The sequence below is a fragment of the Schistocerca serialis genome, chromosome 1 (assembly GCF_023864345.2).
Source record: "Schistocerca serialis cubense isolate TAMUIC-IGC-003099 chromosome 1, iqSchSeri2.2, whole genome shotgun sequence".
Classification (NCBI taxonomy): domain Eukaryota; kingdom Metazoa; phylum Arthropoda; class Insecta; order Orthoptera; family Acrididae; genus Schistocerca; species Schistocerca serialis.
In genome coordinates, this window is record NC_064638.1 from 855,104,481 (window position 1) to 855,116,859 (window position 12,379).

A 12,379-nucleotide genomic window follows, 5' to 3' on the forward strand; every position below is an offset into this window, starting at 1 on the left:
AGTTTATTGCTCATAACATTCTACAGTAGTACACAATTTTCAACTGGTTTTTAAAAGTAATAAAACAAACTAAAATTAATTACACATTCCTTGACATTTTAGAAGAAACCCAAGTCTAGACCAGAATGTGATGTCCGTCATTTGATCGTATGTGTTTTACAAAGATCGGATTGTCTCTCGATTCTCCATGTTCTGAATCGCATCATCGAAAACTGGAGTTCACATGACGGTTCTTCTGAGGAAGTATGTATCATAGTAATTGTTGATGCGAAGTAGCTTGTGATGCTGGTCGGAGATGTCCTGCGCTCCTTTCTTTACTGGACAGTAGGTAGAACACCGCGTGTCCCATCAACCAGTTGACGGCATTGTTCTTCGAGGCGGGGTATAGTTCTTCTTCCGGGTATAAAAGGCATGTTGGCGATATCAAATGCGGCGGTTTTCTCTGCATAGTTGCTATTTTTTTCTGATTGACAACCATATGTTGTTTGCATTTCCACAGACAAATTGATGTTCATCTGTGTCAATCAGGTTGCAAATGATACAGAAAAGGGAATCAGCCAGATGAATGGAATGTAGTCTGGAGTTCGTTGGAAATTTTCTATTCACAAAATAATACCACAATTACCTCACTTTTGCTCAGGTAACAGGGGCGGACTTCTGCCGAAAGACAACAGACATGAACACAAGGAAAATAACTTTTCTTTTATGGTCTAAAAATTCAGCAGAGCGTGTAGGAGACAACGGATTTTTGTTATACATTTACTTTTAATGTGTTCTTTTACACGAAACCATTGAAAATGAAAATAAAAAAGTTGTGTTACGATCTAAAAATTGAAGCGAACGTCTCATACATGCGTTCAAAATTAAAAGTAAACTGTCGTTTTACGATCTAATAACTTGAATGTGTAGCAGATAAAACAAACACGTTCGGTATTAATACGTGAATCTATAGGAAAGCATAAGAAATGACAATGAAATAGAGGTTTTTGTGCACAAACTAATAACGAAATAAAGACGAAAAAAACACAGAACTGTATTTGCTGTTACATAATTTTACAGACTACTTTGGAAAAATCAAATTTGTTTTATTATCTAATAGTTGTGTAAAGCACTATGGTCTGTGTAGCTAGATGCTGCATAATAAATACACACAGTACCTTTAATCCATGTAAGAGCTGAACAGTTTTGCACTTCAGCTACTGCTCTCACCATAGCTCTTTCTAATGGTGGTAGCAGAGCTTTTACGTATTTATAGACAGAACTGAACTACGTTATTTATTAAGACTTTTTCATCTGTGCGTACTTTCTCATAACGTATATTTCCACGATAACTGTACATTGCAGCAGCCTGTACAACGAAGAGCGGCCTGAGTCATTTGGGTATTGTTCAGTACTGTCGGGCGCCTTCGGTCACGTCTGCAGGTAAACGAGGTTTAGTCCCGCGTTAACATGCAATACGTAGTTTGGAAGTCCAATAATGTGCTCTAAGTTATAATAAAAATCACATTATAATCTTAAATTTTTAAAACTAATATGAATAAATAAACAAACTCACCAGTCAGCAAAGTTTGCATCCGGGTTCGACGGCACAAAATGCGTTGATCATATCTTCATAGTTCAGATGGTTATCAGTTAGGAAAAAGGCTAAGGCGTTCAATCTCTCCTCAGACAACGTAGAACGTAGGTACGATATCAGTCTTTTAAGAGCCGAAAACGTGCGTTCTGCTGAACAATTTGTAAGTGCCATACATAGAAATATTCTAAGAGTAATGTCAATATTCTGAAACACGGACTGTAACCCCTCTTTTCGTAAAAATTTACTCATTTCGACTGGTATGTCACTAATCTCAGTAGATTTCAAAAGTACAGCAAAATGTACACTTTCACCAGGGAAGGAAGGCTCTAAGTCTGTGTCATATAACACTTCGAGTTTGCTGCACATTCAGCCATATCGTCAGGTTACTGTTCTTAAATTTGCTGAAAACCATGAAGGCGTCCAACAGTGTTCTATAGCTTTCCTTCCTCCTCACTAATTCGGCATACAAGTTATCAAGTATTAGGACAAATGTCTCGACTCTCAATTTTTCCCTTCCAGACAGAAAAACTTCTTCAGAGTCCACTTCTTCGTCATCATGAAGTATGCGTTTCTGTGATCTTTTATATGTGCATTCATAGTCTATATCAGTCACAATCTCCATGGATTTATTTTCATGATAGTCGAACATGCCACGAATAAATGCAGTAAATCCTACAAGTGAGTCATAATTCATGCACTATTTTAGTATCAGTATTTACACTTTGCAATATCAGATTTACACTAGTAAATTTCTGGAGTATTTCCTTCCAAACTGTCCTCATGAATACAGTTTCTGGTCTGTTGAGTTGATACAATAAAGCTCAAGCCTCATTTCGTACAATTGATTTTTCAAACGTATTATTGGCAATATGTGTGAGGGCATTGATAACGCCCACCCAGTTTTCATGTGGACTTACACACGCTTCCTCTCTTGCTGACCAACGTGTTTTTAATAAACTTTTTAGCGTCTTGCTTTCTGGTTTCATGAAAGAAAGAAGTTTATCTCAGGACTTCCTAGTAGCAGAGAAAAATTGTAAAGGTTTCGCACTACATTGAAAAATGAACATGCTTCCCGACAACAGCTTGCAACACTAGTGCCGACTAAATTCAAAGAATGTGCTGCACAAGGCACATAATGCATGCCTGCGAACCAGTGTAGGTTCCTGACAATTGCTTGTGTTGTCATATGACTGGCCTCTACCGTCAGTAATATCAATGGAATTTGTAGACAGTGGCAGCTAAGTTTTCGGACTTGTGTACCGGGTTTGGTAAAAACAGAAGGAAACGTTCAACAGGTTCACCATTCTTATTCACATATCTTAATATGAAAGATAATTGATAATATGTGCAATCTCCGCAGCAGCATGTACTATTATAGAGAAATATTTGGCGTGTTTTATTTCACTTATGATAATTCTTTTTCTCCATTCAAAAGAAGCTCTATTATTTGTTCACAGATTGTTGAAAGATAACTTGTATGTCCCTGCCCTGGATTTCCATATCGGTCAATGTACTCTGCGAGAAAAGGATCAGTTTCGGCTATAAGTGCTAGAGGCATCATAAATTGACCATTATGTAATGAATGGAATCTTTCAACGTGTCCACTTGGAGGAAGTCCACGACTTTCTAGCTTCTTCACTGCTGCAAACATCCTTTTCAACATACTGCGCCAGTACATTTTTTCTGTCTCAACGTCTGACTCGAAATGGTTATCTATTGTTCCAAGTAACTTTTTTCTTCTTAAGAGTGATGACAAAGAATTTTTGTGTTCCAGTGAATTCTCACGATGAGATAAAATATTAGAAATATTTTTCCAATCTGCAATACCATTAGTAGCAATCGTGGCCTTACCTTTGCATAATTTACATGGTGCACAAAAACAGCGTCGGCGCCACAGGAGTATACTAGAAAATCATGCAAAGTTGATTCACCATTTTAAAGTTTACGATAAAATACATTTTTGTTCAGGTATCTATTTTTATCACATGTTGATCTACTTGAATTAGAAAAATCACCATTACAATTTTGATTAATGCCATGTTGTAAGAGAATGTCGATTGTTGATTCACAGACACACCATTCTGCAGGATCATCACTAATTAGGTTATTTCTATTCTTCTCTCTTATGATGTGTAATGACTACTGTGGTCGCTGTTATGGAGTATCTGGCAGTAAGTGACAGCACAATGTACCTAATATGAAAAAATGTTTTGGGGGTGTCCGGATACTTTTTATCACATAGTGTATATGTAAATCCGCCATTCGCGTACCCTCTTCACGGTGGTTTGCTGAATACAGATGTAGATGCAGACAGATGTAGATTTATGCCGTCTGCAGTAACACAATTAATGGTGGGAGATGTGCAGTAATTTTCTGATCATTCATTAATTCATCACCAAGTGATTACAATATAATTACAGAACTGTCCAATACACTATCAACAACAGGCAGCAGCAAAGTTTCACATTTACCAGGCCATTCCCTTTCCCACTATCACAGTGTTGTCACTAACAACATCACACACAAATTAAACACTTCACAGCCATTGCTTGTAGGGACGTTTTATACATAAAAGCTCACTTTACAACTGCAAACAAATACTGATACTCGTTTTAATAAACCGAAAATAACTTCACCATATGCTCGTTCTAAGTAAAGTTATTTTGTCTGTTCACATAAAAGAACTGGGAAGGACGTGGTAGGGAGGAAGTCCATCTGTATATTGAAAATCAGGTAGCACTCGGTGGTGGTGGGGGCGGGGGGGGGGGGGGGGGGTGAAGTCATGTTTCCCAGAAGAATGTGCACAAGCTGCCGTATGGGATGTCTAATAATCAAGCGGGGGGGGGGGGGGGGGGGTGAAGTCATGTTTCCCAGAAGAATGTGCACAAGCTGCCGTATGGGATGTCTAATAATCAATTTCCATTCCAGCGGTCTTGAACAGTTAGCAGAGATTTGTACTGATTCTGGCCATGTGCGTTATTTGAGTGACGCTGTGGAGAATAGCGAGTCCGGCGGCTTACATTCCACCTAGCTTCTACGTCGCCCTCCACCCTGGCACACAACAGGAGTGCTGGTTATTTCATAATGCTGCTCTACTGTGATTGAGGATGTGTCAAACGTATAATGTTTGTTCTTAATCCACTTCATTTAAAGATAAACATTAATTTTATACAGTTAAAACAATATTTTTTTATAATCTGTCATTTTTACATTCCATGTGAAACCCATTAATAATGAATAGGAAATTTTTTGTAAGAAATTTAATGTAGTCTAATTTTGTATTAAGAAACACTTTTGGTAGTGGCCGTAGTTGTCGGGTTATTCAAGAAATACATAAAACAATGACCTTTAAACGCTCCCCTCCCCCACCTCCACCACCACTCCCTATATACTCCCAGACGCTCATCCCCCATTGTTCACGGTTTTTATAGGTACTGCAGGTGTACTAATGTACACGAATTTGTGACTACACGGATTTTCCTGTAATTTTTCTTTGTTGACTGGACTATATGAGGAGGCGTTCATTATATATTCGCCAACGCGAATCGATATGATTCATGTCAACCGCTTTCTACGTGGCACGACTCAGGGTATGAAAGATTTCGGCGCTTTTCTTTTTCATTCAAACACGATTTCAACTTAATCCAATATCTACAGCTGAATAAAAGGGCGAAGCGTTTTTATTTTTACGCCAAAGTCATGAGATTACAATGTCCAGTTGGTGCCACTGTTACAGCTGATCTAAAGACGCTACGCTTTATCTGTGTTTATGTTACGGTCGATTCCCGTTACATGATAAGGAAGTACAGTGCTCATTGTGAGCGAATGAGTAATACTATTGTCTTGTGACTGTGATGTCAGTGGATGGGACAGGCATAGTGAAGCACTAGTGGAATCATTGTGAATTAAACTCTGAACGAATTACAATGGCCTGGACAAAATATCAAATTGTGCTTGCCGTCGTTCTGGTAGTCACCGGATCCATCAACACACTGACAACAAAGTGGGCTGATCGTATGACAGCGAAGGGCTCGGACGGCGTGGAAAGAAAATTCGATCATCCATTCGTGCAGTCATGTGCCATGTTCCTTGGTGAAATGTTATGTTTATTAGCCTTTGAAATTATTTCTTGCATTTATTATTCAAGAACTGAAAACGTCGAAGAACCGTCAATTTTGAGAGGTCGAAGGGATTATAATCCATTTGTTCTTCTTCCACCAGCATTATGTGATATGGTAGCAACGTCAGTGATGTACATCGGACTCAATCTTACGAATGCATCATCCTTTCAGATGCTACGTGGTGCAGTGATAGTATTCGTTGGGATATTCTCCCGCATATTCCTACATCGCATATTGACTATCCGTGAGTGGATTGGAATACTATTTGTTATTCTTGGTTTGGTGGTTGTAAGTTTGTCAGACCTTGGCAGCGACTCGTCAGGTAGCACAGGTGGTACAACAAATGTCATATTAGGTGACGTTTTGATTATTGGTGCCCAGATTATAGCAGCAACACAAATGGTTTTGGAAGAAAAGTTTGTTTCTGGACTTGATATACCACCTATGCAAGCAGTTGGCTGGGAAGGAGTCTTCGGTTTGGTGATAATGGGCTTGCTTCAGATTCCATTTTATTACATTCACGTGTCACCGCCGTTTAGTGACAATGCTAGTTCTAGTTTAGAAGATGTACCAGATGCATTTGCACAGATGGCTGATAACAATCTTATACTTGTTGCTCTGTTAGGCACAGTTGTGAGCATTGCATTTTTCAACTTTGCTGGCATCAGCACAACTAAAGAAATATCTGCAACTACAAGAATGATTTTGGATAGTGTTAGAACACTTGTTATCTGGATTGGTTCAGTATCTTTTCGGTGGCAATCATTCCACTACCTGCAAGTAATTGGTTTCATTATTCTTCTTCTGGGGATGTGTCTTTACAACAACATACTTGTTCCTCAAGCATTTAACAAAATTAAAGCCATGATCTGTAGGACACAGTCGTCAAATGCTGACTTAGAAGATCCTCTTGTTTCTAATCAGCCAGCTGATGCACACGAAACTGGTGCAATCAATTGATACTGACACTGAAATTAATTTCAAGTTTATTTCATATTTATGTATATTTATTTGTTTTCATATATATTTTTGTATAATGTTCTGATGGACTTTACACCAAAGCTATGTCTTTTGTACACCCTGTGATAAATGGCATGCGTGTGTTAGTTGTTAATGTTTAGAAACAAGTTAGTGTTCAGTGACATTACTGAACTGTGAAACTGCAGAGAAGTAAAAGTCTGAAATTAATTGTTACAACTTAAAGTGAAGACCAGTGATGAAGTGTGAATATGTGTACCTGGAATTTATTCATTTAAATGTCAAGAAAAAGTTGAGTGTTTTCAACAGAGCTGTCTGCCAGCCACAGTGGGGAAAATTATATCAATTAAATTTTATTTGAAGTTTATTTCATCAGTCCACAGGTTAACTGCTGATGCAGTCACATAGAGCTTCGTTGCCATATATAAGGACCTTGGTATAGTTCCCAATTTTTAACATCATATGTAAAAGTGCTTTTCTAAATCACGAAAGTAGTTAGCATTTTGAAAAATCTTAAAACTCTCAAGGAGACAGTTTTACAGTAACACATACTATTTTCCTGTTATTTCTCATTTGCTATGATACTGTTTCATATAGCTGACATTGTGTATGATATCATGTTTCCATTGATTCATTGCATAAGACTCTTGCTAAAACTTTCAGCTGTTCATAAAGTTATTATGTCAAAATGGCATCTCCTAATTCGTAATTAACCATGTTTTACTGGTCTATTTTATATTGAAAGAAAACTGTTTGGAGTCATTTGATACTGGCTGCAGGGTTACTTGTGTGTGTGTGTGTGTGTGAGAGAGAGAGAGAGAGAGAGAGAGAGAGAGAGAGAGATTACATGTAATGATCTCTGGAGGAAAAAAGAAAGATTATGCTCTTAAGAAGTTCTTGCCGTCTATCCCTGTAGTTAATAATTGTTATATAACTTACTGCAGAGTTGTATAAATAATAATTATGCAAAAATGTTTATCCTTCTAAAGTATGGGTTAAATTTATTCTGCAGTAACAAATAGCTGCTTTTATGTCTATACTGGTCTCATGAAATAAAGTATTTTTTGTAATTGTTGTCTTTAAATCATCCTGTGCCAGGGAAGTGGACTGTAGAGAACCTCCTTCCTTTTATAAAGGTCAAACAGACATTCATAATTTGCCAGTGCATAACAATTGTTCCATCCAGACTACATGGGTAATATCTACAATCTATATTTTTTCTCCTATTAAATTTGAATTGTTATTAAATGTTTGAAGTGTAAAAATTCAAGAATTTTGCCTACATGGATGTTTCTTTGGGCTTCAGGTGTTAATCATTCTTTAAACCAGATCATTTTAGTGTAATCACATTGTTTCTGATAAATGTGTATGTTCTGCATGAGTTTGATCTTAGTATTAATAGTTTATTCAACCAAGGATCATTTTCAAATGTTGTAGGACTTGCCAACTTAATGCAGGGGGAAAAATATGTCACACATATAGACACAAGAGTATATACACATGTTTGAGGAGAGGTGGTCAGCTGTGTCCTTTCTGAAGAAACCACCTGAACTGATTTAAAAAACCTAAATCATGATGGCCACACAGAACATGAGCCTCCATCCTCTCAAGACTGAAATTAGTCTCCTAACAAATACCAGTATCACATTCAGTTAAGTCTAACATACGATTGTCTTCTCTTTGTATGTTTCAAACAAGGTAGCTTAGTAAAGTGAAAAATAAAAATAATTGTTCATTTAGTCTGTTCTTTTTACCGTATGTGCCCCCCCCCCCCCCATACAAACACACTTGCAAATGACTTAAGGACCACAACAGTGCTGCCACAGTTCTGCTAAGTCTTCATGTCTTTTTTCTGCTGTCTGAAAAACTGAGTCAACATCCTCGCATGTTGAGCGAGATTCTGTACTCTGAAAAATGACGAAAATCAGATTTGATTGTTATTTTGTGTATTTGGGTCTATTGATTATGTACTGTACAAATATTGTACTAGTAATACAGTATAAGTGAAGTGAAATAATATAGTGTATATCAACTATGCTGCAATTGCTGTACAGCATTCCATGTCATTTGTGAAAAGTAACCAGCTGCCTACTTGCACGAATGGCCAGTGAGAAATTGTGGCAAGCCACCAACTTGACCATCCAATTGCCAAACTTCGTGCACACCACAACACAAATGACTCCAACACCTACTTCGCTGCTTGGGCCATTTGGATACTCCCTTCCAGTACAAGTTTGTCTGAACTATACAGGTGGGAATTGCCCCTCCAATGCAACTTTCACTCTTGCAGTCCCCCTGGTCTAAACCTCCACTACCCTGTTCCCACTGCCTGACCTTGCCTTTATCCTTCTGTCTTCCGTCCATACCACTCCTCTTTTGCACAAATTGTGCACTGCATTTTCCCACCACTCTTCCTCTCCTCCCCCTCCCCCATGTGGGCACTCTCCCGCTCCTTCATTTAGATCCCTCTCCCGGGTCGACAGAAGCGTCCGATCCCACGCGTCGGCTTTGACCCGTGACGTAAGGGTGTTGTCGTGTGTGACGTCATGACGGCGTGGAGTTTGGTTTGAGTGTGGCTGTCTCCAGTTCTGTTTTATCTTATTTTATTTACTTTTATGATCTGTTCGTTCTATCTCGTGAGATTTTTTTTTTTAAATTTAAAAACACTTATTACTTATTTTTCCTCCAATTTCTGTTTTAGTTTATTATATTTATCTTTCTGATCTGTTCGTTCTATCCCGTGAGATTTTTTTTTTTTTAAAGACAAAAAACACTAATCAGCTACTGAAGCATCTTTATCTTCTATGGGTTGCGGGGGTTACGACCCCTGGGGAGGTGGGTGGGTATTCATGCATGGCTGTCTTCACTTACACGTTGTAGCTATGCAAGGCGTATAAATTTGTTTATATTTAGTTTACCCCCCACCCAAAACACCCCATTTTCCACGCTTGTCCCGTTAGTGTCATTAGGCTTCTTGTGGAAAGTGTGTGTGTTTGTTTTTGTTTCCGCCATATTTGTGACGTCATGGGTCAAAGCAGACGGGCGGGATCGGACGCTTCCGTATTTCCCCCTCTCCCTGCTCTCACCCCTCCCTTTCTCCCACTTCATTTTCACTTTTCTCTCCTTTTCCCCCTCCCAGAGCCCCTTATGGCCCTTCCTAGACGTCTTTTTGTTGTATCCTTTGTATTCTTTTCATCATGTTGTGCAGCCATGAAGCCATCTGTCCACAACCTGTCTCTTTCCCACTGTGCCTTGCTTGCATCCTCCCCTAGCCCACTCCCACCATCTCCATCAGCTCACGTAATTACTTCCAATGATAAAAGAGGATCAATAAGTAATCTTACTGTGGCCACGGGGAAAACGCTAGTGTGAATGCTGTTTTCTGTTGGGTGTTTGTGTGTTCCACGAATTGCTCTGCAATAGGTGAGTTACTGCCTTTCCCCCATTTTAGAGTATTACATGAATATGTAGTACATTGCATACACAGGATGTGTCTTGAGAATCGTCCGATGCATTTTCTCTGATGTTTCAGCAGATATTTGCAGTTTTGCTTTTGCAGTATGTAACTGGAATCGGCACAAACAAATACTACTCGTCAAGTCTTTCATGCAATACCCAACATCAACGGAAAATATCAGTTTCCCATCACAAACAAAATTATTTTTAAAGTGGAATTTTACATGCCCATTCAATAGAGTAGTTTCAAATTAGTCTAGTGCAATATTTGTAGTATCTACGTGTATTAACTGGGACAGTGAAAAACAATGAATAGCCATAACTCCAGCAGTGACAGCACTGCCTTGGTTGTGCTGGCTGCTACCAGCGTGCAGAAGCTCTGCTAAGTTGCTGCTGGTGTACTGATTACTCTTTGTGTTTCACTGTTCCCGGTAATATATATTGCTAAAACGAATAATACACTAGACTAATATGGGACCGTGTTATCAAATACACACACAACATTCCAATTTAAAAATTATTTTGTTTGTAATGGGAAACAGACCGATGCTGTCTGACGATGTTGTATGAAAGGTGTGATGCTCAAGATTTGTTCGGGCTGACTCCAGCAACACACTGCAAAAACAGAATTGCCGATATCTGCAGAAACATGAGAGAAAATGAACCTGATGACGAAGAGGAGGGGCAGCCGGTATACTATTTTATGTATTTTCTAAGAACCGTTGGTTGCTTATAAAATTGAAACCTGCAGTGTAAATAATAAAATTAATGAAAGTGCACTTTTCACCCTAATGACATACATAAATAAATAATTTATGTTCAAATTCAAATACAAAATTTTGTCTGAGAGTCCATATTTTATCCTAATGGTATAAAGAAATTTACATTTTATCATCATAATTTGAATTAAAATACAAAATTTTGTCTTTTAAAAATATGTTTTTAACTAAGTGGTGTCCTCTGCTGTTAAACTAAAGGGTGCCTTATAACTTTAAGAATTCATTCATCTTATAAAACGTTTGTCCTACAAGCAATGTTTATAATTTCCTTTTGAATACGTGTACAGTATTAATTTCATTTTTCATATTGATGGGAAGCTTATTGTATAATTTTATGTCTGACTCAGTAACTCCCCTGAGTACTTTTGAGAGAACTGCAGTGCCTTTGAGGAAATTTTTCACTTGTCCTGTGACTGTCAGAATTTTTATTAAATATTTCCCTGTTGTTGGCTACAAGCCTCATCAGTCATTGTATATCTCGACATGTAATAGCAAATATCCTAAGAGACTTGAAGAGACCCCTGCAAGATGTCTGTTAGAGACTCCATATAAATTTATCTTGCTGCTCGTTTCTGAAGTTTGAGAGTTTTTGAACTCGTGCAACATTTCCCAGGAAGATTATACCACAGCAGAGTATAGAATGGAAATATGCAACATGTGACTACAGCATTACTTCTCTCTCAACAAAATGAGAAATGGCTCTTAGTCCAAAGCATGTTGAGCTAAGTTTTTTTACCAGATGATCTATTTTGTTGTTTCCATCATAGCCAACTGTCTATCTGGATGCCTATGAATTTTGTACGTGAGCTTTTATAAATTTTGTAATTGTTAATATCCAGTTCAAGAACTTGAAGCTTTTTATTTATTCTCTAAAACAGTATCCTATTAGTTTCTGAAAAATTTGAGGTTACCCTATTTGCTGTGAACCATTTGTGTGCTTGGTTAGTGACTGTCAGGACTGGATCCTGTATTGTGGAGTTGGGGGCCATTGACGACAAGACTTGTATCATTAGCAAACATGAATGAGATTTTTTTAAGTAATCTTATTCATACTGCGTACAATAACAAGCTTGTGTGTATGATTTTCATGTAAGAAGTCTAACATTGTTACCATTTGTTATGTGACAGAGATGTTTTAGTTCTCATTTTTAATTAACCACTGCTTTAAGTTCTCAAAGTAATTTTTAATTTTCATTATGCATTATCTAAGATGTGTGCATTTTTACTGCCTTTTTAAAACAAATCTATTTTAGTTTTCTTACATCTCCTTGAGCAAATTTTGATGCCTAATAAAAATTCTGTTTAGATTTCGTAGTTTGTATTTCCATGGTAAATGTTAAGTCCAAACTGGCTATTGTTTGAATATAGTGTCTGGAACTATGTGCGACTTAATTACTAATGATACATTACATGTTGGCACCTGTCTTATGTTCTTCGGTTGCTGTTAGATGATTTTTCTGGCTTTTGCC

The 12,379-nt window shown here is 37.7% G+C and overlaps 1 protein-coding gene across 1 annotated transcript; it reads left to right on the top strand.

Moving 5' to 3' along the window:
- Positions 1-5,232: 5,232 nt before the first annotated feature.
- On the top strand, positions 5,233-7,745 carry LOC126485381 (solute carrier family 35 member F6). The gene has a single exon (XM_050108868.1). It carries the CDS (start codon positions 5,503-5,505, stop codon positions 6,655-6,657), a length of 1,155 nt encoding a protein of 384 aa, XP_049964825.1. The 5' UTR covers positions 5,233-5,502; the 3' UTR covers positions 6,658-7,745.
- Positions 7,746-12,379: the final 4,634 nt, after the last annotated feature.

Coding starts and splice junctions, on each gene's coding strand:
- LOC126485381 (XM_050108868.1), top strand. CDS start 5,503: ATGGCCTGGACAAAATATCAAATTGTGCTTGCCGTCGTTCTGGTAGTC.